Source organism: Echeneis naucrates, chromosome 2 (genome assembly GCF_900963305.1).
Source record: "Echeneis naucrates chromosome 2, fEcheNa1.1, whole genome shotgun sequence".
In the NCBI taxonomy this organism is placed as follows: domain Eukaryota; kingdom Metazoa; phylum Chordata; class Actinopteri; order Carangiformes; family Echeneidae; genus Echeneis; species Echeneis naucrates.
This window is the reverse complement of record NC_042512.1, coordinates 20,606,351-20,632,283: the sequence shown is the minus strand read 5'-3', so window position 1 is coordinate 20,632,283 and position 25,933 is coordinate 20,606,351. Positions and strand designations below refer to the sequence as shown.

Here is a 25,933-nt window from a genome sequence, read left to right as displayed (position 1 = left end):
ACTGCTGCACGAATATTAACAGGAACTAGGAAAAGAGATCAGAGATCCAAACGGTCAAGGCAGATGGCCGCACCCCCCCCCAAGCCTGGTACTGCTCCAAGTCTCTGCCTCTTAAAGGAAGATTTTCCTTGCCACTGTCGCCAAGTGCTTGCTCATGGGGGGATCTGTTGGGTCTCTTTAAATAACTTCATAAAGAGACCTGCTCTATATGTAAAGTGCCTTGATGTAACTTTGTTATGATTTGGCGCTATACAAATAAATCTGATTTGATTTAATTGGAAAATTACCACAGAAGATGAAAGCTGGCAGCTTTGACAGCAATTCCACACCGTAACCATTCACTCCCACATCTACTTGGGCCCCTCCCGAAGCACAATTACTTCCCCAAATTTTTTAAATAATCAGGAGGCATTTAAATTATTTTGATAAACATTACAAAATCCGGCATGTTATGCATAATATAACGCAGGAAGAGAATCAGGCCTTCAAAGGACTAATCCAGAACAAAGATATCATTATTAAACCAGCCGATAAGGGCAGCGCCATGGTAATTGTGGATCTGGAACAGTTCTTATGGCAAGGATACAGACAATTAAATAATATAGAGTATTATTCTAAATTACAGAAACCAATTTATCTGGACACCATCCCATTAGTGAACCAAATTGTTAAAAAGAACTACATGAGAAAAAAAATGTATCAATCTGAAACAAAAGAAATACTTACTTGGTGATTCAGAACCCAGACCTAGACGTTTTTATATGTTGCCTAAGATACACAAGGACCCTGTTGGGTGGAGCAAGCCCTTTGGGATCCCCCCCGGTCAACCCATAGCTTCTAATTGCAGCAGTGCAACCTATAGAACAGCAGAGTATATGGACTTTTGCCTGAATCCACTGTCCACCATACGCCAGAATTACATTAAGGATACATATGATTTCATAAGGTTATAAACGTACACATTCCGGCAAAGTTCGATCCTCTTCGCTATTGATAGCCTCTATCCAAACATTGGCATTAAGAAGGGCATCCAATGGGTTGAATGATTACAACTTTTAGAGATTAATTTAACTAGAAATGGTTTTAAATTCGACAGCAAGTTCTTTTTACAAATTAAGGGCACAGCGATAGGTAAGAAATTTTAGTCCGCTTATGCCAATATTTTTATGGCAGATTGGGAGACAGGCGCCCTCCAATGGTGTGATAAAAAGCCCATCTATTATTATAGATATTGGGGGCATATGGACAGGACGATTTTAAGCTCTTCCTGAACACAATAACTACAATCCATCTATTAGCCTCAAATCCAATATCAATCATAATTCTATTGATTTCCTGGACACAACATTCAAAGGACCCAAATTTAATGAAACAAATAGGCCTCTCGGGTACTTTTCTTCGCACTGGCCAGCAGAGGGTACTCTAGGACCTTCCTTAGACAGTGTTTCAAACAGTTCCTCCAAATTAAGCCCCATGTGTCGTCCAGCATAATTCCCTTCATCACCAACTATTCAGCCCCCACAGTACAGCTGGTCAGAGAGGTCAGGAACAACTTTGACCTCTCCAAGAGAGGAAGAGAACTCTTCTATAACCATAGAATCATTGCTGTATTCAAAAGGAATAAAAACCTAAAGGATTACCTGGTGAAAGCCCAAATTGCACCATTGGCTCCTCCTAATAACTGATTTTTTTAAACAATGAGCCTGGGTGTCTAATAATAGGACCAAAAATGTATACAAAATTCAGAATCAGGGAAATGTTTTATCCAAAATCTGCATTTATGCAATAATTAGCAAACAATGTGGCCTACAATATGTTGGTGAGACTGGTAACACCATCAGCACCAGACTCACACCACAGATATAATTTTTTAAGGAGAAAAGACATCCCCTGCACGGTTGGCAATGAGTGCAGGCCTCTGTCTTAGAAAATTACCCCATTTGGACTACAGCCCAACGACGGAGAGGTGAAAGAGCCTGGATTTTGAAATTGTGCACTAAATATCCACAGGGCCTTATTGAGGACGAAGAGAGATGCTGAGCAGGACTGGATAGAGTGTGCGGCGACAGTCCTTTAACCATCTTCCTCTAATCCTATTCCCAAAGTCAACAAAACATATGGTGTGGCCTCATTTTTTCATTACATGCCTATGGAGCAGACTGCCTGAAGACACGGAGAGCTGCGAATATAGACAAAATGAAGACTTACTTCTTTAGCTTGGCCTTTAGCTACATTATCTTATTCTTAATCTATTTTACTGTATTTAATTTTAACTCCTTTTGTCTATTTTACTCCACTTATCTATTTCACCTATTTTAAACCAACTCTTTATTTCACTTACTTCTACTCGCTCTGGTGTTTTCCCCCCACTGCTAACAATTGAGTGCAAGATAGTATTTCCCCAATGCCTGCGATTTCAAATGCTTAAATAGTGTGAATGAGTATATGGAAAGAAAGAAAAATATCATCCAACACCCGTTATGACATTAACTTATTTCAAATCATTTTTGTCACGGTTGAGCGGGGCAGAATAACGGTACAACCTGCAATTGTGACAGTTTGTTGTTTTCTGGAAGGCTAACTTTGGCATACTTAGCTCCGTGTTCGGTATCAAAATGCCGACGTAGATTGTACTCCGTCTTATAGCACAAAAGACATACCAGTTTTTCTCGAAGCATAGACATGTATTTCCCTTCCCATCTTTCACGAAACCGCCTTCCTGGACATTTTGGGATCATTTGTATTTCTCAATTGCGATTGTTGAAAATCGCATTGATCTGGGTCCACTGCAATCTAGTGGGGGGGATGCCGTCACTTCGCAGGTAACAATCTGCATGCATTGTGGGAAATGTAGTTTATGGTCAATACACACGTTTAAGTTTTGACAATCAGACCTTTTAAGCTCTCGCGGGCCACATAAAATGACGTGGCGGGCCTAGAGTTTGACACATATGCTCTACACTAATGTAGACATTAAGGAGGACATCCAATCAGTGAAGAATATTTTTTCCAAAAACTACAATAAAAGACCGGATAAAGACCTCTTACAGTTTTTGGATATAAATTTAACTAGGAACGATTTTGAATTTGACAGCAAGTTCTTTTTACAAATTAAGGGCACAGTGATGGGTAAGAAATTTGCGCCCGCTTATGCCAACATGTTTATGGCAGATTGGGAAACAGCCGCCCTCCAACAATGTGATTAAAAAAACCAATACACTATTATAGATATTTAGATGACATCTGGGTTGTATGGACCCATTCAGAGGATGATTTTAAGCTCTTCCTGAATACTCTTATTTTTAATTTGTCTATCAAAGTGAAACCACCCTAGATCAAAATTCAATTGATTTCTTCGAAATTTAAGTTAGAGATCAAGGTGTTTCTTAAAAAAAAAAAAAAAACATGCTTTGCTCCACAGGAGCACACTTTTGCAAGTCTGATTTAAATCACATTTTAATCTGTACTCACATTGAAGATTTCATAGGTCTCTAGGATACTCTTCTCTACACAGGCCAGCGGAGGGTACTCTCGGACCTCTCTTAGAACATGTTTCAAACAGTTCCTCCAAATGAAACCCCATGTGTCCAGTATAATTTCCTTCATCACCACCTATTCGGCATCCACGGTGAAGCTGGTCAGAGGAATCAAGAATAGCTTTGAACTCTCCAGGAGAGGAAGGAAACTCTTCAATAACGACAGGTTCATTGCTGCATTCAGAAAAAGTAAAAACTTAAAGGATTACCTGGTTAAAGCCAAAAATCAAACCATTATTTGTCCCCAAAAGAAAACCATTCAAGGAATTCTTGAAATAGCAAGTCTGGGTGTCTAATAAATATAACCAAAATGTATTCCAAATTACTAATCGGGAAAATATTGACTCCAAAAATTGTATTTACATAATTTGTTGCAAACAATGTGGCCTCCAGTATGTTGGTGAGACTGGGAACGCAATCAGAACCAGATTTTAATCAACAAATACATTTTGAAAAGGAAAGCCATCCACATTCCGCTGATTAAACACTACATAGATCACGGCTGGATTTCTGTGCAGGCCTCTGTCCTAGTATGCAATCCGAACTGGACCAAGACCCAGAGAGGGTCTGGATTACTAAATTAGGCAGAAGATTTCCATTGGGTTCTCTCTCTCACTCTCTCACACACACACACAGAAGACCTACATAGATTGAAACGTTGCAACTGGGTGCATTATTTTGTTATTAAAAACTAATTTAAAAGTTTTTCATTTAAATTAACTTATTTCATATTTTTGTTAAAAGCCTTTATTATAAATAAGTTAAATACATATCTTAGAAAATATTAATTAAAAACACTTATTAATTAGAACAACAAAGATGACATTACAGAGGCATTTAACAAAAAAAAAAAAAAAAAAACAGAAACATTTAAAAGATATGAAAGCTGGGCGGTCATGTGGAATGGTTGCAGGTGCCGCTGACAGCCATTTTGGGACCTGGGTGTTAGAAGGGATTGGGTGAAGGGTCGTGCCTCCTGTCAATAGGGGACAGGCTCAGTTCCCACCCCCTAATCCTTCAACAGAAATGCCAAGAAAATGGGGGGTGAGGGGGGTATTTGAAAGCCAGAAGAGGGCACTGTAGGGCTTCCAAAGTTTGAAATCTCCATTACACACATCTGCCTCAAGTAAGTTGCTAGGGCCAGACATGTGTGGCAGCATGAAGTCCACAGCATGAAACAGGATCCTGCACAGTGTATGAGGTCATCCACTGTCAGAATCTACCTATTGCACACGCACTCTGGGACATAAAGGCCCCACCCCCTTTCACCAACATGTCTGTAAAAAGCTTCAACAACAGGAATAAGGTCGTCATCAATTTCAGGGTTCATAGGGTTCTGTTCAATGCAGCTTTCAAGGTCCCAGTGGAGCATCTGTGTCTCACTGTGTTGTTACGCAACTGTGTTTCTGGAGTAAAATTACAGAATTGGCTTGAAATTTTTACTTTGATGAGGTTTCCTGCTGTTTTCTTCTGTATGTTTTTCCACAGTCAAGAACTTGTCACTTTTTTCATCCTCTGGTTACCACGGTAATGGTAAATGTCTTTACCTTTTGGTTTCACAGCAACATCTGGAGAAGTAGTGTAATCGGGAGCAGGGCCACAAATTTAAACCAGAGTGACACATCAGTGACTGCTGTATTCAACTGCTCTGATGATGATGAGGCTCAAAGTGCAACAGCAGCTACATATCAAATACAAGTGTTTACACATCTCAGAGCCAACTCGACTACATCAGTCACATATACATGATGTGCTTCTTACCAATTTCAACAGGGAGGCGGCAGAGGCTTAATGAGGCGGAGGATGAAGACAGCAACAACTATATGTAGGCTCAGACAGCATCAGTTACAGAGCAGTGATGACGCAGACCAGAAATGGGCAACAACAAAGATCAAGAAAGCGAGGCACGAATCAGCCCAACTCTTACCTGTTCAAGGGCCAAGTTATGACGGTTTGGAAGGTGACCAGGAGAAACGTCGTGTTATAGAACGATTCCTTTAACTTACAAGTCATGATATATTTGCCCAAAGCTTTGATTCATTTTATTGGCAGTGGAGTTCAGTTAACCAGAATAAAATTGTCACTTGCTTACGACAGAGTGGACAGGTTTGCAGCTGAGTGTGAAGCCACTGGGATGAGGATAAGCACCTCTAAATCGGAGGCCATGGTTCTCAGCTGGAAATTGATGGACTGTCTACTCCAGGTTGGGAATGCGTCTTTGCCCCAAGTGAAGGAGTTCAAGTACCTTGGGGTCTTGGTCACAAGTGCGGGGACCTTGGAGCCTGACATTGGGTGGAGAATCCAAGCGGTACTGCAGTCGCTGACTCACACCGCTGTAACAAAAAGCTGGGCCGAAAAGCGAAGCTCTTCATCTTCAGGTCATTCTTTGTTCCTATGGTCATGGGAACTGGATCATGACCGAAAGAACCAGATCTCGAGTACGAGCAACCCAAATGAGCTTCCTCAAAAAGGGCGGCTGGCTTCTCCCTCAGGGATAAGGTGAGGAGTTCAGAGCGCTGCTGCTCCATTGCATCAAGAGGAGCTGGTTTGGGCATCTGGTGAGGATAACACCTGGGCGCTTCCCTTCGGAGGTGTTCCAGGGTGTCGCACTAAGAGGAGGCCATGGGGCAGACCGAGGACCAGGTAGAGAGATTTATATCCTCTCTGGCCTGGGAATGCCTCGGGATCCCCCAGTCAGAGCTGGTCAATGTGGCTGGGGAAAGGAAAGTCTGGGGCTCCCTGCCGAAGTTGCTATCTCCACGACCCGGCCCCAGATAAGGAAATGAAGATGGATGGGTGGGCCCTCTCATTCAACTCACATTTAGGAAGGAAGTGCAGTAGCCTTTTTTCACCTCAGACATTAAAGATCCATCCTATCATTTAAGGATGATGGGATCCTAAACGTTTCATCAAGACTCAATTATTGTAATGTCCTCTTGTCAAGTTAAAAAAAAAAAAAAAAAAAAAAACATATTGGAGGTCTTGACACGGAACTAAATGCAGCAGCTGGTGTTCTGACTGGAACAAAAAGATATGAGCACATTTCTGTGCTGCTACTCTCCCTTCATCAGCTCCCAGTTGAGGCCAGAGCAGATATCAATGTGCTGCAAATTAGATACAAAATAACGAAAGGCACAGCACCACCGTACCCGTCTGACTAGAAGCCTCACACACCTGCTCATGTTTGCATTGTGACGCAACTCCTCTAAGTGTCTGCTGGGTCAACAGAAAGATGACTGGTGCGCAAGCCAGCAAAATATGGATGGCCTGTGAAGCAAAATCCAGCTATGTATGGAATATGCAAGTCTACACCAGGAAGCTTCCCAGTGGAGCCCCTCAGTCGATTTGACAGACTGAAGGGGCACAACATCACGTGACAACTTTTTGACCCATGAACTCGGCCAGCAGCTCCTGAAAAGGAAATGACCATGGTTGGCACTGTTCGGGGGAAAAAAAAAAAAAAAGAAAAAAAAAGCCTGAACTCCCCCTGCACGCCTCGCAACAAGAGGGATTTTACCCCCACCACCACTCTTGTTTCTTGCCTCCCAAAAAGAGAACAAGAACATGGTCCTGCTGAGTTCACTGCACAAGAAAGCTGAAATCACTGATCGTGACGACAGGAAGCCAGCCATCATCCTGGACTACAACCACACTAAAGGGAGAGTGGACAACCTTGACAAGGTTATTGAAATGTACAGGTGCAGAAGGATGACTGCACGCCGGCCCCTGGTAATCTTCCACAATACCCTTGATGTCTCATCATACAGTGCCTTTGTGATATGGCAGACGATGCACCCAAACTGGATGGCTGAGAGGAAGAACAGGAGGATCTTTCTGGAGCAGTTGGGAAAAGCTCATCACCCCATGCATCGCAAGAAGGGAGTGTCTCCCCTGCACAGAAGCCTCTGCAGCAATTGTGAGAGCTGCTCAGGAAGCTGAATCTTGTCCTGAGAAACCAGAGGCTGCAGCTGGGTCAGGCAAGAGAAAAATGTGCAATTTCTGCCCCTGGAAGGAAGACTGCAAATCAAAATTTGTGTGCGGCACGTGTGAGAAATACATCTGCAAAGCCCATACTCACATTTCCACATACTGTCCCACATGTGCTAATGTTCAATGTTAAGCAACCTTTTGCTGTTTTGTTATTAGACGAGGGAAGAGATGTATTTGATAATTCACTTCCTAAAGATTAATAAAATGTTGAAAAGGTCCATACTCAACTTATTTTTCCTTTCAATAAAGTTCATTCAATAGTAATTGCTTCCCATTGACAATAGTAATAAACATTGAATGTATAAATACTATCACAGTTGGATTGTGATTTAAAAAAAAGAAATAAATAAAAACCACTGGTGAACGTCTTCACAAAAAAAATATATATATAAAATTGAGTTGTGATAAATAACAGGATGTTTCATCATAAAATTATATTAAGCTGTTTTAAGCTGCTTTATTTTAGGGCTTTTGTGAAGGCAGGTCTTTTCACCCATAGGACAAGGGGAGTATACAGAATGTCAAACCCGCACAAGGGTTACACTACGTACAGCTCTCTGAAACCATTATTACAATCATCATCAGGCCACCCATATGATAATTTCTGGAAGCACCACTGATCCCTGTCCCAGTTCAAATTCTTTAGTCTGAGACTACAAAGTTACCCTAACCCTTCATTTCTAGGGTTCAAGTTAATATGAAATATTTCATATTGAAACAAGACCCAAGTGTCCTCAGGGTTAGGCCATGGTGATTGGGGGTTGTAGTTTGAGCTCCTGTACAACTGTCTCAGAACAGAACATTAAAAACGAACTGTGTCCTGCCGACTTAAACCAACGGATGAAACCAGGCTGCACTTTCATAAAAAGGAATCAAAAGGTATTTATTGTTGAAAATCAGTATAGAAATAAACAGTATAAAAATAGCACAGCCTCATGTTCACATAACCTGGTCCAAAGTTCTGATCCCTGTGCTAAGGACAGTCAGGGTCCCTGAAAACAAAAGAATCTGATGCCCTGCATCAACAGATTGCCCCCCTCATAACGCAAACCAACAACTTAACTCACTGATTACTTCCTGCTCTGCTTGGCCAAGAGGAGGAGGAGCAGCAGGAAGCGGACCATTTTATAGTACAGTAACAAGGGCCCTGTGATGCATCTGCAAAAATGTATTACATTCACTCCATATACAAATAAACATTTCTGTTGTGCAAACTGCAAGTGTAAATTCTGAATCTGACAAAGATGAAGTTTCTGCTGTGTACCTCTGACAAAGTTTATGTCTAAAGAACCAAAATGAAATCTTACTCCTCACAGGAGTTTGGTGAATATGTTTAGACTTCAGACAGAAGCTCTGGATCTGATGAGGTCCTGGTGTTTTATGGACATTGTTAACTGAATCAGTTGAAGCAGCAGATTCACGTCAGGTGTTCTGGGTTGTTTTCAGGTTGTGACTTTTTTTTTTAACATTCATGAGGCAGACAAATAGCAAATCCACCATAATGCGCAGACTGAAGCTGTTTACAGGCACTGGAAGAGACAGGTGTGAAGAAAGGATGGATCTGTCCCCTTGTCCTGCTCTCAAATAATGAACAAGTCAACTGGAAGTTCAGCTGAGACACTGAGAAGAAGCGGGGGTCAAAAAAAAATTAAAATATAATAAAATAAAAAAAAACAAAAAACGAAATGCACACACCAAATCCTGGGACATCTCCTGAAGCCTTGTGAAGATCTGTGATAAATAACATCTCACCTTACGAATACAGTATTTCAGGGAGCCAGCTTCCCATAACACTAAATAAAATGTGTAGCATGAGTTGGAACGCGCGCCCCCCCCCACAACACTGCAGAGAGAGCCGACCTCCACGGCTCTCTGCTCTTCAGCCTGGTTGATAAATAAGACGAGCCTATTACACTTCTAAATGCTCAAGTTACAAATTCCCTGACAAGTAATGTCCTGTACATGTTTTTACAGCTGTGGGTAAAACATCAAGCTCAGTTTCTCCCCCCACTGCCTCCATCCCAGATTGGGCAACCCTTCCCCCACTCAGGTTCCTCCAAGGACTCTGGGCCATGTCCCTTCACCATTTGCCGGGGATGGGTGTCCCACACTCATACCATGAGACATAGTTGACGTGGGAGTGTCCTCCAATCAGGCCAAAGTGAACAGGCTCCTGACGGACAGCTCTGTAGAAACCTGGCGCAGAAAATTAAAGGATTTTGGTTTGAGCTTCACAAAAATTGACAGCAGTCATCGCCACCACAGCTGGTGTATTACGTTATTACATGAGAGCCACTGTCACAGCTCTTTGAACAGGAAGTTATGCGTACCGGGTCTGGAGGGCAGATGGTCAGCTCTCAGTTGTCGACCTGTTCTTCCATCTAGGAATGAATCCACAAATTGACAGTGGTCCTCGCCAAAGCCACTCTGGTCTCCAATATTGTAGAACTTCCCTGAATAGCAGAAGCAGCACGGAGATCAGGACAAGGTCTGACATGGATCTGGTCTAATCCAGCTCCAGTGTGAAACTCACCGTTCAGAGAGTCACTAAGGTAGATCTTGTACCTAAGGGAGTTGCATAGCTGGACACCAACAAACTTGCGGTACCAAGTCCTCTTCACGTACTGTTTCCCATGGCAGTCGGAGTATGAATCTGTCTTAAAGGGGAACTGAGTCCAGATGGCATCTTTCCCTGCAGAGACGAGTCATTAATAACTGGCTGAGTCCAGATCAGGGGCATCATGTGTGAGACTGAAGCTCACCTGAAACGTTCTCGCTCACCCGAGGATCCGCTGGTGGTTAAAACAGTTTGACATGGTTAACAGGTTCATACATCACTTCATTTAAAAAAAAAAAAAAAAGACTTATTATGAAAACCCATCCTGTGGAGCCTGTTTGTTAGCTTTTACTATAGCATCTTTTTAAAGCTAAAGCCTTCGATTGCCAAAATCCCACTGAGCTACACTTAGTTCAGTACCTGACTCTGTGTTGAAGGAGACCGGCTCACTGGGTGGACCAGCTCCCATTTCGTTCTTTGGCTTCACCTTGAACTCGTAACTGCAATATACACATACACACACACACACACACACACACACACAATCCATCTGTTTATATGTAGCCACATGTGAAACAACTTCCTGTACATAGTGTCATAGTAAAAGCACACAGACACACAGTTCTGACTCCCTGACTGTGTCAGTTACAAAACAGTTACAGAACTCTGAGGCTGATGGAGTCCAGACCAGAATGGACTGCTGCTTTCCCCCCCCCTTTACATCTCACTGCAGCACTGTGCTTTGCTACGACGCGTCTGCTGTGTTTGGACAGCTGAATGCCGTCAGAGCAAGGAGCTGCAACATATCATGTCTGAATGCACTGCATGGTAAAATAATTTTGTGGCCTCCTCAATGTCTCTTGTAAAGGGGAGTCAGATAAACATGGACACCTCCTGTTCAGTCCTCTAGACAAGGTCCAGACAAAGACCTGAACACAAACATAGACCTGATCCTGGAGACTCAAGACTTACCTGCTCTCAGGTTTCAGGTTCTCCACGGCTGTGTGAGTCTGGTTGGTGGTCAGGATGGAAACCTGCTCACCATCTGGTCCTTTGGCAGTGGAGATGACCTCATACTCTGAGGAAAAGAAGGCCCACCATCAGCTGAATCTCCTGACCATGATCTGAGTCTCTGTGCGGAGTCTACAGAGACAAAACTGAATCCTAACCCTCTTGGAGACTTTGACCATGAAGTGTACGCCTTCATATAAGTCACAATGTAAAGCTAACCTGTGGTGTCATTGTCTGTTTTCTCCCAGTCCAGGATGATGAAGGACGGACATCCCTCCACCGTTACCACAGTGAGGTTGGAGGGTGCATTCTTGGGCGGAGCAGTCACGTTAGCCTCACCAGGCTCGTCTTCAGGGAAGTAGTTGAGTGAGGAAGTTATGGAGCACGGCTCCTCAGGCTTCTTCCCCGTTTGGTAGATAACGTGAGGTGCTATGGGGGACTTTAGGTTTAGTTCCTGTATAACTGGTGGAAAACTGCGGTCCAATTTTTAGAGCCAACTTCTACTCACCCACATATCGTTTCTTTCCCATGGCGTCAACATCTGAGGTGGGCTGTGACTTAAACAGGTCCGAGTCCTCCCAGGTTTCCTGTCGAGGAGCTGAGAGATGACAAACATCACAGAACCCTCCAGACCATCTGCTGTTTTAGAAACATGTTGGATTTTAATCTTTTCAGAAGAAATCAAGTATGAGGCCTGATCCACTTGAGGAACAGACAACCCACAAGTAGTGGTTCTGGTTCTGCTGGAGAAGACCTGTAACTGTTCTCACCAGCCGTTGTGGGGGGAGCAGCTGTGGTGGATCTTCGCTCCTGTTTGGTTGGCTTCGTGGTGGCTGGATGAGCTTTGGGTTTCAGGATTGGCAAATTGTCTGTAAGCTTGAAGTTGTTCACCTTGTCTGAAATACGTGAAGAAAACTCAATTAGCCATCATCAGTGAGTAGAGCTGTGATTGGTTCCCGGTATCCACCAGGAGAACAGATGTTAATTATCTCACCGGTTTCTCCAGGTTTTCCCACCAGGTTCGGCCTCTTGTTGATGGGTATTGGGGGTCGAGACCCTGAAAACAAATAACACATCTTTACCTGTTTCCAGTTAAAATCCTCAGATATTTTAATCCTCACAGGATGAATTAAATAGGAAGCAGTGGAGCCCTCATTAACCAAAGACTGTTCTGAGGTGGTTTCTAATGTGACACGAATGTCTGTAAATTCGGCCTGTGGACATTTATCTCTTCATAAGGATGTATCAGCTGTGGCTTCATTTTCTAGCTAGGTGCTTGCTAATGTGGCGGAAAATCTGCTGTTCTGCGTTTGAACCTGGTCCCCATGTCCAAGCACCAAATCAACCTGAAAACATGAACAGCACTGTAACTCAAACGCCACCAGATCCAGAACCTGCAGCCAATTAGACCTTTCTTTCATTCAGGGACAAGCCAAAATTTTTCACAATCAAGAACTTGACTGAAGTCCAAGAATAAATGGAGGAACTCCAGACCCAGAAACATGAAAGATGGGAGTCCTGCAACATTTTAGCTCATAATGTGAAACACTACAGACACTATCCTGTGCATCAGTCACATGTAAACATGGACAATGGCTGAGATGCCAACTGGCCCTGCTGCTTGTAAGCATCAAATTGTTTTGGCTCAAAAACCACCATCTTTCCTTGCTTCCTAGTGCTCCGCAGCAGAACCAAATATGGCGATATGAGACATGAGGAGAAACCCGTGGTAGATGGAGTTGCAATCATTCTTTTCTAGGGTCATTCTAACCCTAACCCATGGTAAGTCACAATAGATGAAATCAGACCAATGACAACATTGGTCTGATTTTCTATTTTCCACACAAACAACCCTTAAATCTAGGTTTCCTCTGTTGAAGCTGACGAGGTGCGTGCCATGCTGTTCTTGCTGTGTGAACCCTTTTCCAAACAGCGTCTGCGGCAACATTTCTGAAGCTCATGGTGCCTGATCTAGCAGGAAGCATTGGCTGAAGCACATGGACTACGGACTGAACCCACTCCGAGCAGCAGCTTCACAGGATCATGAGAGTTTCTGTAAAATTCTGCAGCAATAAAAAGCGCAAAGCTCAGCAAACTGTGGCTCCTGTGGAGTAAGGTAACCATGGCAACAGCACATTTTTCATTGAGAAGTATTTTCCAGATTGCTGAAGCCTTCGCCAAAGCTTTCAAAGTGACAGCCAGAGTTGCGTTCTATGGTCCTGTTACACATCTGTCTGGACCATGCAATGTTGGCTTGAGCAGCAACTGCGGCGGCAGTTTAGCAGGCAGTTCAGGTGAGGTTCATGCTGTTACCAACCATAAAACCGCTCTTCACCGGTGGAACCTGAATGACCAAATACACTGGGAAGCTCAGACTTGGTTTCCTCCAGCAGAGAGTTGTTCACTGCAGCAGGAAAAGGTCCTGAGATTAGACCCAATGCCTACCTCAATGTGAGCACTTTCACATCCTTTCAAAGCTTTTCTTCACAACAAAAATACAGACCAAAAGCACATAATCAGCACGATGTTCTGCACCGAGACTGGCGAGACTATGACTAGGACCCATCTCCACCTGTTAACAGGATTTGGACCAGGAAAAACTGGTGGAAGTTGAGTGATCAGAATCCAGTCAGATAATCCACAGATGTCAGACCTACATTTAGCTCCAGTTTTCCCCCTCACAGGATCAACTCTGTTTTCAGTTAAAAATAGATCCTGGAGTCAAAGTTGTTGATTAGCTTTAACTCCTCAGCCTGACAAACTTCAGGCTAAGAGCTGATCAGAGAGAATCCCAGTCACCACCCTGATGGACTCCAGGTGGAGATGAATCACCATATGGTCAGAAATATCACCAGCTTTCACTTCAGCTCACAAATCTGAATTTAACTTAAATACCTGCAAGACATGTGACATCAATAGTCAAAATGGAGTTTTAAATATTTTGTGTAAATACAAAGAGACCAGCAGGTCTCAGTGAATGTTTCAAACTGCCTCAGGGTCTGAAACTGAACCCTCCCACCTCCAGCCCACCACCACATGGAGACTGACATAATGTGCTGCTGGATTTATATAACCAAGACAAATAATCAAGCCCCAACAGCCTCTTGATTATTTGCTGAAGTCACTGCCAGAAGCTGAAAACCTGCAGAAGCTGAACCAGAAATGGCAAACAGAGGCAGCGAGGACGGACAGACCCACATGGACGATGGATGGACATGAACGTATTAATTAACAAAATGAAGACAAACACCAACATTGAGCTGCAGAGGAGTGAAAATGCTGTAAAAGTGACCAGAGGGTTAATAACAGAGAGACAAACAAGGTCTGTGTTTACCCAGTCGAGGTCTGGACCATAATACCGGTTTGGGTGGGGAAAGGCCCCGGTGAGGCTGTCCATTAACTGTTGGGAGAAAACTGAGCATTATGGGGGGGGGAGAAACAGAAAAGTTAACCCAGCAGGAGGACAACCCTCTGAGTCCTCATTCTTTTAACACCCTAACCCTAACCCTTTTATCCAGACTTCATTCAGGCTGTGAGGTTTGTTAGCAGACAAGAAGGTGTTGAGATGAGTTTTCGCCTTGTCCTTTGGAAATTAAAATATGAAACAAAAACCAGGATTCAGTGAATCCATTCAAACAAATTGAACCACAAGGAACTGAGACCAGTCAATGTTGAACAACATTTAACAGGCAGAGAACCAGAATTCTGATTTTGATCTGCATTGTGCATCCATTTGGTCATTTAGTCCATTTACCTATTGGTGATTTTGATCATAATTCAGTTCAACTTTCACTATTCAACTAGGAGTTTGAATTATATTTCGCACTCGTCCAGTAAACTTTGTATTTGTACTTTAAGGATTAAAATGTTTCAGAGTAATCAAACTGAAACAACACAGGCTGAAAGGAGTTAAGAACAGGTACCGGGAGGATTTCCCCGGAGTATTCCGGAGGTCGGGGATGAGTGACTGGATCTAGAGGAAGAGTGGGGCGGTCTGAAGCGGTTAGAGAATGGAAAGAGGGGGTTTCTTGATGCAGGCCTCATGGATCTGGCAACCGGGGTAGCTTGTGGGTTGAAGGACGGCAAAGGCAGTGACGGGGAGAGAGTTCTTTTGCTGCCTTGACCTAAAAGATCAAAAACAGTTGCTGAGTTACAGGCTGATTTTCTATCTGTTTGAGTTGCCAGTGAAGCGAGCTGCAGCAGCCTGAGCGATGATGTTAGTGATGAAGGTCTGACTCTGATGGGCCATGACATTTAACAGACGTCTCGGTATGAATACTACTCGTGGAACAGGTTAGCTAATGAAACTGATGGGATCATGAGTCTTTAGGCATTCACAATCTTGGGAAACCGCAGTCATTGAAGCTGCTGATGTGATGAAACAACCATGACTGCAAGATTGTGTGTCACATGCAGTAGTCAGATGTTGAATGAAAAGTGAAACTCCTGGTGAGCAGCCGCCCTGTGGAACATGGTTTTAGATCAACAGCAGACAAAGACAGGAAGAGCAAGACCGCCGTTGATCGCAGAGGAAGCTAATGATGAGCTCATCATTACCCCAACTGTTAGTTTGGGCCCTCTCATTGGCCAGAGCTGGTCTCAGAGACAATCCATCCTGTGATTTGCCGAAAGCTGTGAGGGAGAAAGAAGGTTTAACACAGGAAAAAGATCCAGCACAATGTCATGTTAAGAGTTGATCCACAACGTGCCGGATTCAAGTGACTGCAAGAAATAACTTTTGAGGAAAAGAAATTGAAACATGCAACTATTTCAAGATGATACAGTTTCACTTTGTACAGACTGTTAAAGTGGAAAAGACACATACTTGTCATCCTAGCAAGTGGTTATCCTGTTCGGACACATACTGAGGTAAAGTGAGGAAAAACCTTAAACTTTCCACTGACAGCCCATTGAACAAACAAACTGGAGCTCCTAAATTAAAAACAGAAGGTTTGATCCGAGAACCTGACTCTCTTGCTCCCGTAGGGTACAGTTTCAGTAGTCTTCTTGTACCAGCTCTGTAAAACATTCTGAACTTTTTCCACTAAAACCAGGATGGTCACACACAGGAAATTTAAAGAGGGAAGTTGTGAGGTATAAATTACCAGCAGGGTTATGAGGCTTCTCAGGTGCATTAGTGGGTGCCTTAGTAGTCTGCCCCTGAAGTGAGCCACCACGGAAGGGCAATTTAGTAAGGGGGTGAGCTGTGGTGCTGGCAGAGGGGGCTTTGGTGGGCAGGTGTCGGGGAAGGGCAGGAGGAGGATCCGTTGGTTGGGTCGTGTCATTTTTTACAGTGTTTCCTTGGTCTGGAGCAGAAAGGAGAGAGGCACTGTGATCATGGCTCTGATGGTGGATCCATAACTAACATGCAATCAGATTCATCATCTCCACTTTTATGGAGAAGTGAAAGTCCTCACATGCAGTCTGAAGGTCTGGCATCTCAATGATGTAACTCTGACCAGACAGACGAAGTAAGAGGTTGGTACCAGAACCAGAACTTTGGTCTTGTATCAGATGCATCACTGAAAACATTTTCCAGCTCAACTTCAGAGCTAAAGCTTCAGGTTCTGGTCCCATAATCCCGTACCTCTTAGAAAAATAGGACAGACAGACAAAGGGGATTGGACTGAAGACTTCACAGAACGACTTGTGCGGTCTGTCCCTGAGGGGAAAGTGCAACACGCCTGCGCCTTACTGAATGACATGCAGATCAAAGGACAGAAAGGTGGAGCAAGGTGTCGTCAGGGTTGATTGAGGAGCTTTAATTGGCTAGCACACTGAGCAATGTGGCGAAATTCACGTGAAGTTTGAGTTTAATCCTTTATAAGTAGAAGTTCAGATCCATTAACTCTAAGTGGCCTCATACTTTCTCAACAAATCATTTAGTCCTGAAGCTATATTCAGCTCTTAGCCTTCTTTTAAAGAGTCAAGAAGATCCAGACTCACTGAAGATGATTGGAGTAAATGACTTGTTCAGACAGGAAATGACTGATAAATTTCTTGTAAATATGTTTGACATGTTCCAGAGCGAAGAGAGACGGAAGACGAGCAGAAGAAAACACTGCAACTGACAGGAAGATTGACGACTGACATGAGCTGCAGCGGCGAGGTTGAAAACACGAATCAAAGCCGCCCTCTGAGTGGACGGAGGACAAGGCAACTTACTATTATCACCTGACGAAACTCCCCGCCTCGGATCGACTTTCTAACTGGGCTCAAAGCATGCTAGCATGCAGTGAATCACAACAGCTGCAGGCCCCAGATCCCACCCCCCTCCCAGGCACATCACTGGGCTCAGCTGAAGCAGGTCAAGACCATCTGCAGATAAAGGCTGGATGACTCCAGAAAGAAAAGACACCTGTGCTGTTACCGAGCGACACAAGAGGCCACCGAGGCTGCGCAGAGCCAGGAAGAGGAAGAGTCTCCTGCTGGGCCTCAGGTGGCGCTGTGGGAACAACGAAGGGGGCGGGGTTAATGAGGAGAAGAGTTAAGAGGTAAAACTGTTTGTCACTGGTGAACAGTGGCAACTGCAGCTGCATCAGTCTGACGCTTCAAATGTTCAATGTCTCCTCTCAGCCCTGGGAGGAACAACAGTGTGGAGGTGAGACTGCGTGTCCCTGTAAATATCCCTGTGTGTATGAGGTAAACAGAAGAGACAATTACCAAAGGACGTGCGTGGTGGTCCAGGGTAGCTTGGGTTTTTCAGTGGAGAAGAGAGTCGAGGCTGTGTCCGGTTGTGCAGAGCTGTGAACATGTCAACACGTCACAGGACATGAAACAGTATGCAAAGTAAGTCTGTGCAGCCAATGGCATCAAATAAAGGCTTAAATAGCTGAACTATCTTCATGTGTTATTGGTTTTAGACTCTGGTCCTGTTCTCGTGGTCTTTACTCTGACTTCAGCTCTTTACGGTTTAAAAACCAATTGTGCTAGTTATGATTGAGTCATCATCTAAGCTGTCTTCATCTCCATCATCCAAAATCAGCTGACACACCTTAACACCCCACAGTCACAAGACAGATGGCTCACCGGGACGAGGAGGAAACAGAGTGTGTGGTCCGTGAGGTTTCTGAAACAGAGGACATGGAGTTCAGACCAGAACCAAGGGGTTTAAACAAATGTGGTCTGACGTTAAACTGGTTGAGGCCAGTTCTTTTCTCTCAATTCTGTCAAGTCAAATGAATTTAATTTCTATCTTCCTCATCAGCAATTGTCTAGTTTATTTGTTGTTGCTCCAATACACAACTATTTGCCTTAATTAAAAGTGTTTCAACAGCAGGTTCAGAGGATGCTAGTCCCTGGAGGATCAGGTCAGACCTGACCCACAGGACCTGGTTACTTACCATCGGCTTAGCCAGGGGATTTCGCGTCTTGTACGGCTTCTGTGTGTTTTTATCTGAAATCAGGACAAAGTGACTGAATCAGTCCAGGGTCAACCATTGATTCTCTATGACTTCACTAAGAACAGGTCCACATCCCGTCTACGCAAGCACAGACTAGAAATCTGCATTACTGCTCATGTTGGTGTTGTGGATGACCGGTTTGCTCCACGTGCCACTGCGGTCATCCTTGTTCGGCCGGACACCAAACTCATAGGGAGTATTTGGTTTCAGGTTGTCGATGACAGTGTCACTGGTTGGGCAGGTCTGGTAAATCCACTTCCTGTTCCTTTCTCTATAGCGGATGGTGTAATACCTAGAGATGGACAGAAGACATCTTTAAAATGTGGGAAGAGACAGTGCTGGGGGTGGAGTTGGGTTAATGCCTTACTAATGCAAGTCGAAGTTAATGAGATGAAGCAACGGTATGAATGACACCAAGGATGTGGAAGTTTTCCCAGATGTTTCCTCTGACCTCATCTGTTCATTTTCGATGAGACAGCTACTGCTTTTGAGCCAAATAATTCAACTGTTCCAACCCTAACCCCAACTATTCAGAGAACCCCAGTTATGCTTTCCCACACTGTCTCAGACAGATTTGACATTCTGTTTGTGAAGGGGAAATAAAATACATTGCAGATCTGATGTCACTCTAAACTCTGGGAGCAACGCTGCTTGAGTCGCTCGAGGTTTGGCTGAATAAACAAAACAAATGCAGTCAGCTGCAAGGATTGTGCTCAACACCACTGTTTAGAACATTTGTCCTAATGAGATCGGTAATTGAGATTTAAATCCAAATTCTAAACAAGCTCAATAGCATTATGAGACACAATCGGCTTCAAACCATCAGACAGCAGCCGATTACATGATTTTCTCACCCGTCCTCAAGACACTCATTCATAATGTTCCCTTCGTAGGGCGTCTTCAAAAAGTTTCCCCAGGACAGCAACACGGCCGTGGGGCTGACAGAGCCAATCACCAGCTGTAGCGGCTTCTCCAGGTTCACCTTACCTGTACACAGACGAGGACAGAATGAGAGTTGCTCTCTGCCTGCAGCTGAGCTCAACAGGAAGCTTTGGTCGTACCTGTGCAGTGTTTCTTCACATCATTGACTGGGATTGGCTGAACGGCAACCAAGTACTTGGGTTCTGCGTCTGGAATCAGATGTAAAGGTTAAGAGTGGGCTGCTTTATTACTTATAAATAAACATCTGATCACATCCATCTAACAAGTGTTTTGTTTTTAGCTACTCCAGATTCAACTGTGGCTCCACTGTTTTGTTTCTGAAGATGTGACTTTTCATTGTGCTCATGACTCTGGTTCCAGATAGCATTCAGGTCCGACAGTCGTACTGTTCTCAGAAGATAAACAAAGACCTGCATGCATCCTGTCGGTCTCCCACAGACAAGCTATCACACCCACATTCATCCTCGAAATGTGACGAACGCAGGAGAAACATGAGGGGGGTTTGGGTATCAAGACATAACAGGGAAACAGTTAAAGCTGAAACACATGTCAGCAATTACACAGGACGAAAACACTTTAAACATCCATATGTGAAGCACTCAGAGGAAAACCTGAAGCAGCACATGAGAACCTTGGTTGAACAGAGAGCACACTGAGTCCAAGTCCTGACTCCTGGATGTTAAATTTCCACTGCTGGATTTCCCCCTTTCTTGTTCTGACAATCTTTGTTTACTTTTTTCTCTTCTTTTGAGGAAAGCTCTACCCTTTGACTTCCATCAATATTTACAGTTGATAAAGGGCCCCACTCTTTCATCAGCACTGTTTGCAACCTAATGAGGATGATGAATGATACTCTTCAGCTTTAAGAACAAGACAGAAAACGCTCCTCCCTCTGTTAGCCATTCTTCACTGAATTGACCAATTACAGCAGCCCTCCACAGGCTCATGGATCAAGTCCAGGCCCTGTAGCTACATGTCCTCATCCCAAAAGACCTCACCTTTGTCTCTTCAAAGATTCTGACAAGTTGCAACAGGCCACGCCCCTTATGACCTAATTCCCCCATCAATCACCTGTTATTAGTAGGTGAGTTTTAAATGAAGGTAAATGATCTGATCATTTAACACGTCTGTCAGCCAGGACCTCTGAGTCAGAGAACCAGTCAAGATTCAAGTTTAAGTAACAATTTTTGTATCATGTGGCAAATAAATCAATCCACCAGACTGTAAGAGTCAACACTATGGTCATCCTGCTGATGGATGATCATGATTTTGACAGGCTAATAATTCTCGGCTCAGCTTCAGAAGCAAGATCAGACCGACCTACCTGCTCCCCCCCACTCATATTGTAGTTTCCCCCCCCCAAAAAAAAAAAAAAAAATTAAAAAATAAATAAAAATAAAAAAAAACACACACAAAGTCCCCCGGGCATCAGCGTTTAGACCCAGGGTCTGGTGGGTCTCACAGGAATAACCCTCATCCCACAGAGAGCAACATAAACTGCTGTTAATTTTTTGTGAATTACAGTGATATTTATTGTTGTTTAGGAACACAAGGTTCAGCTGTTCTCAACTCTGACAAATGTACCCCATCAGGCCTCCAGACTGGCTATCCCAGTCCATCTTACCCATTTCAGTCTCATAGGGTTGTCCGTTCTCTGGCAGCTGGATAAACTGTTTAGAGAACAAGCTGCTGCCATATCCCAGGATGTAGCCCTCCAACTTAACATCGGGGCTTGGATGGACAAACTTCATCACAATGGTGTCGCCAGTAGCGTTGATCCGAACCTTCATATTCTGACGACGAACTGAAGAAAAAACAAGAAAGGAGGTTCACACCAAGACAAGATAATGAAGATGATCTTACACTTGAGCTAACTACCACCATTGAGACCTAAGGAGGCTCAGGAGACATCACTGAAACCAAGCTGGAAAAACATTTGACCTGTTTACTAAAAATTACTGAATTCAAATATGCCTCCCATCATCTCCATTTATTAAAATGGATCACTGACTTTGTTCTATCGTAAAAGGATGAGCCTGACATCAGTTTCAGGGAGAACACATTTCTGAATCTGAAGTTAACATGTTCTGTAGGAAAAACCACGGTTTGATTTCATTTCATGCTCTCATAACTTCTGAGATGGGCATCTCATCCAGACTCTCCAGATCTGTTTTCCATGTTGCCTCTGGTTGAACAGATAATGAACATGTTGGCATCTGGCAGCAGATTGACCTGACCTCTGCTTCGCTGGGGTTCAAACCAAACAACTTTAACAAGTCCAGAATGTTTCAGTCCCACTGGCTTTTTCAGTGACTGTAAACTTTGTATTTTCCAGAACTCAGAGGCTCATAGTTCAAATCAGATTTATTTGTATAGCCCCAAATCATAAAGTTATATCAAGGCACTTTACATATAGAGCAGGTCTAGACCAAACTCGAGATCAACAGATCCCCCAATAGGCAAGTACTTGGCGACAGTGGCAAGGAAAAACTTCCTTTCGCTCCCCCGTTTAGACAGGGAGGAGAAAGAATACCTTCACACCAAGGAGACAGGAGCTGATCACACGTTTCCCATCAAATCTATAGAAAAGACATTTCGTGCTCACTGTGACCAACATTGAGAATATCAATATACACAGGTTGTTAATAGATGCCTATATCTGTTTATTGGCATGTTTTATAAATCGGTGGTGGAGAGTGTCCTGCCCTATGCTGCAGTCTGCTGGGGCAGTAATCAGACCATCAGGGACAGGAGGTGATTGGACAAGCTGATCAAAAAACCCAGCTCCGTGGTCGGGAGAGGTCTGGACAATGTGGGGATTGTCATGGAGAAATGCATGAACAGCAAGGTCCAGGGCATCCTGGTGCATCAGGACCATCCCCTGTACAGCACTGTCTCTGATAGAAGGCAGTCACTGCGGCTGCTCTTTTGTCCAATGTGCTTCAATCCTTCATCCCCTCAGCCATTAGAACACACACACACCTAACCCTGTGTGTTTTAAATGAGCTGCTGGATACAACAATTTTCCCATGGGGCTAAATAAAGCATCTGTCAAAAATATCTACACAAGCTGGGGTACCATTTTAAAAGTTTCCTTCACAATCAGTGAGACAGGAGCTGGTCCCTGCTGACTCCTGTTTTTAATTTGATCCTCAAAATGAAAATTCAAACGACAGTAAAACTATACAGATGTAGATTAGAGTCAGTCCTCTTCATGGCTGTCAAACGATCAACTGAACACAATGAAGCTGTTTGAGGTCAAATGGCAAATCATGTGTCAAATTTTAGCAAGGTGACTGAGACTTAGCTTCAAAATATTCTAGAGCATAAACATGTTCAGTGGCTTCTAAAGGCCTGGAAGCTGTGGGAAAGTCTCTTGTCATGAGAACCTTATTCACCGCAGTGACATTTGCTCAAGGTTAATGATGCTGCCTCAAAGGAGTTTAACATTGTTTTGTGATCAGCCAATTGGGAAAATATCAGTTACATTCATCTAAAACCAGAGCCCAGTGAATTATCTTGCTTTTCCTCCTCGGGTGATTCCGCAGGTAAACAGACTCACTAAATTAGTAGCTGGTGTGCAGCTTAAATTCAAAAAGGTATTCCTATATTGTTTTAATCTGTTAAAAGACTCAGCTGTCTCCAGACTACAGTCCTGTTAAAACATCTTGACACTGTTGAATTTCTGACATCTCCTTACAGCTAATTATCTGAACTGTTTTAGCAGATTAATGTTGGAGTCTCAGGCTCCTGCTCTCATTAGGCTTTAAAGTATCCTATTCTCTACTGCCCCCCCGGGGCATCCATTTTGTGCAGGGCTTTTTTGGGGTGTTTGTTCCACAGATCAGTGTGGGAATCAGAGCCCGACATGCTGAACATGTGGAGTCACGCAGCTCATTCTTGGCAGTGCCGCTAGGAAGACTTTCCAACAGCAGCTGATTGAGTGGAGGGGATAAACGCCCCCCCCCCCTCCCCCTCAAAAAAAAAAAAAAGCAACTGGTGTTTGACAGAGGAGTTCCCAGTAACAACTGGGCCTTTGGTCCCCAAAGTTTCTACTATACTACAGCCACACAAACTATAAGGGAACCCAAAAAAAAAAAAATTATAGCCAGAAATCAGCATCAAACCATTTACAGCCATACAGGACAACAAGCCATCAAGATAGCCTGATAACTAATCACCTGGTTTGGAGTTTTGATCTTGCAGTCCCTTTCCTGATGCAGCACAGGCCTTTGAATCCAGGAGCTCATTACGCCTCCAATGCATAAGATTAAATCACAGTGAAGGAAAAAAAAAAAAAAAAACAAAGAAAACCCCTACCTTTGTGAAGTCCTGGACTGAGGACAGGTGTCAGAGTACACAAGTAAACTATGCTCAGTAGTTCCAGCAGCACTTGTCTCCATGTAAGGAGAACAGGCCACAAAAAAAAAAAAAAAAAAAAAAAAAAAAAAAAGGCAGGTGGGATTGCCCTCTACAGTTACAGGGGAAAAAAATAAATAAATAAATAAAACAGCTCTGAAAAGAGCAGAGGATTATTTCAGCGACACCTTTGTTTCCTCCCATCACCACAGCAGCCAGCCACCTAATCTCAGAAAGTTCTTGAACAGGAAACACTTTCTGGTGATTTGTTTGAAACTCATTGCAGAGATGCTCATTGTTGAGATGATTAACTCTGTCACACAGTAAACTGTGTACGTAAATGCATAAAAATGAACACACTTGAGCAGGTATGCAAAAACTTCAATATCCAGATGATTAGTGATGACTATTGAACTTAGCAGCAGTTTGAAACATGCTTAAGCAGTAAGATTTGACCTGAGCTGCAGGAACATGTTTTAATTTAGTGTGAAGGTTAAACAGGGTCAGGGTGTGTTCTCATAATCTACACACAAAAAAAAAAAAAAAGTGACAAGACAAAGGAAACAACCCTCAAGAGGAACAAAAAGGAACCAAAACAAATTTACTTTAACTTCGTTGTGAACTCAGTTCTGTAATTTTTTTTAATGATACATTTTCCTCAGTGTATTTATCAGGAATAGTTTTCCACATAGGAAAAAAAAAAAAAAAAAAAAAAAAACTTGAGAAAACTATCAGTCGCTCTTGGCTGTCTCTTGCCAGGTGAGGTAATTTTCTCCAGTCACAATGGACAAGCATCACTGAAACTTCCTTCTGAAGGGGATTTTAGTCAGCTTGTAAAGCTTTAAATGCGCAACGAGACAGAAGGGGAGACAGGTTAGCTTATGAATTTACACACCCTCAGCTCTAGGCAAGCCACACCGGAAGGACCCAGACAAGAAGCCCAGGATGACCACCAAGAAGAGAGGAAGGAGACCCCCCAAAAAAAAGAAAAAAAAACTGCTGTTTCAACACAACACTAAATTGCAGAGTCAAAGACTTTGCACAAGAGGCAGCAGATGGAGACAGTAAAATTTACTGATAAAGAACCAGACACTACAAACCATTTGATGTTTACCTGGAATTTAAATCTTCTTCACATTTACAGGCTTCACCCCAACAGGAAATGATTTTTTTTTCTGCTTCTTTTCCTGTTACCATTTCTTTCCTGCTTTCAACACCTCATTTTATTTATTTTCACCCAACTCACCTGATTTGTCCATGTCCCATCTCTAATTTAGTTCTGATTTAAAAAAAAAAAAAAAAAAATATCTTTCCTTCATTTACCATTTCTAATTAACTCCCCTCTTCCTATGTTTCTCAGTTTACTTTGATGTGTTTTATCTTCCTGCGCTAGTGTTAGCCTGCTGTCTTTTCCATGGCTCTTCATGCAGTGGGAACTTGCCTCTGATTCTCTGTGCAGGGATGCCATTGAGGAGAATTGTCCCTCCGAGTAGCAGGAAGACAACTCGGAGGAGGAGAGCGATGCCCACCATGACCTCTGAAACTCAGGACTTCTGGAAGATGCAGACAGTGAAGATGGAGGATGAGGAGTGACCAGGAGCTGGACAACTTCACTAAGCGTCTCTCCCTGTGGTAGGTCGGTCTTAGGACTTGTTCAGCAGTCAGACGTCCTCAGTGTGGAGAAGTGGACTGCCACAGTGCCAGCATCTATAGTCTTGACAGGTGGGCGGGGCCTGCATTACATCAACCACTGTACAGCCAACCAAACCTTATAGTACTCTCACATACAGCACACTCCCTCCTGTCAGCCCTCCCCTTCTCTCTCTCTCTGGACCTCAAACATGATTTTCTCTTTTCTTTTCCCCCTGCTTCCCCCATCACTTACCCCTCCCCCTCTTAGTGTGTTGTTTTCCAGCAGAGCTTTGGCACTTTGTTTCCCTCCACAGCTCTTCTGTTCTCCACTGTACAAATCTCAAACAGATCAGAAAAAACTAAAAAGTTCCAGGGAACAGTGAAGTTTAGTCTGTTTCTATTTACAGTACCAGCCACCAAAACACTCAATCATGTTTGTGTTTAATATGCAGCTGCAGCCATTCTTAGTGTATTCTTAAAATTCTTATTTTAACTGAGCTCTG

At 43.4% G+C, this 25,933-nt stretch overlaps 1 protein-coding gene across 10 annotated transcripts; it reads right to left on the bottom strand.

The window, feature by feature from the left end:
- Window positions 1-8,388: 8,388 nt before the first annotated feature.
- Window positions 8,389-25,490, bottom strand: abi3bpb (ABI family, member 3 (NESH) binding protein b). Of its 10 annotated transcripts, none has more exons than XM_029519763.1 (24): window positions 25,240-25,490; window positions 21,064-21,243; window positions 19,559-19,627; window positions 19,352-19,484; window positions 18,608-18,789; window positions 18,438-18,490; window positions 18,124-18,163; window positions 17,758-17,838; window positions 17,453-17,539; window positions 16,200-16,400; window positions 15,652-15,726; window positions 15,018-15,218; window positions 14,429-14,494; window positions 13,412-13,498; window positions 12,089-12,151; window positions 11,865-11,990; window positions 11,603-11,692; window positions 11,314-11,523; window positions 11,056-11,161; window positions 10,504-10,583; window positions 10,289-10,318; window positions 10,060-10,218; window positions 9,857-9,979; window positions 8,389-9,722 (listed from the first exon to the last, which is right to left on the bottom strand). In XM_029519763.1, the coding sequence occupies exons 1-24, from the start codon at window positions 25,328-25,330 to the stop codon at window positions 9,607-9,609; spliced, it is 2,649 nt and encodes an 882-aa protein (XP_029375623.1). In that variant the 5' UTR covers window positions 25,331-25,490; the 3' UTR covers window positions 8,389-9,606. The 10 variants fall into 10 exon arrangements, with proteins under 10 accessions (XP_029375623.1, XP_029375630.1, XP_029375647.1 ...); XM_029519770.1 differs by having other exon boundaries at window positions 17,465-17,539; XM_029519787.1 differs by lacking the exon at window positions 13,412-13,498.
- Between the last annotated feature and the right edge of the window lie 443 nt (window positions 25,491-25,933).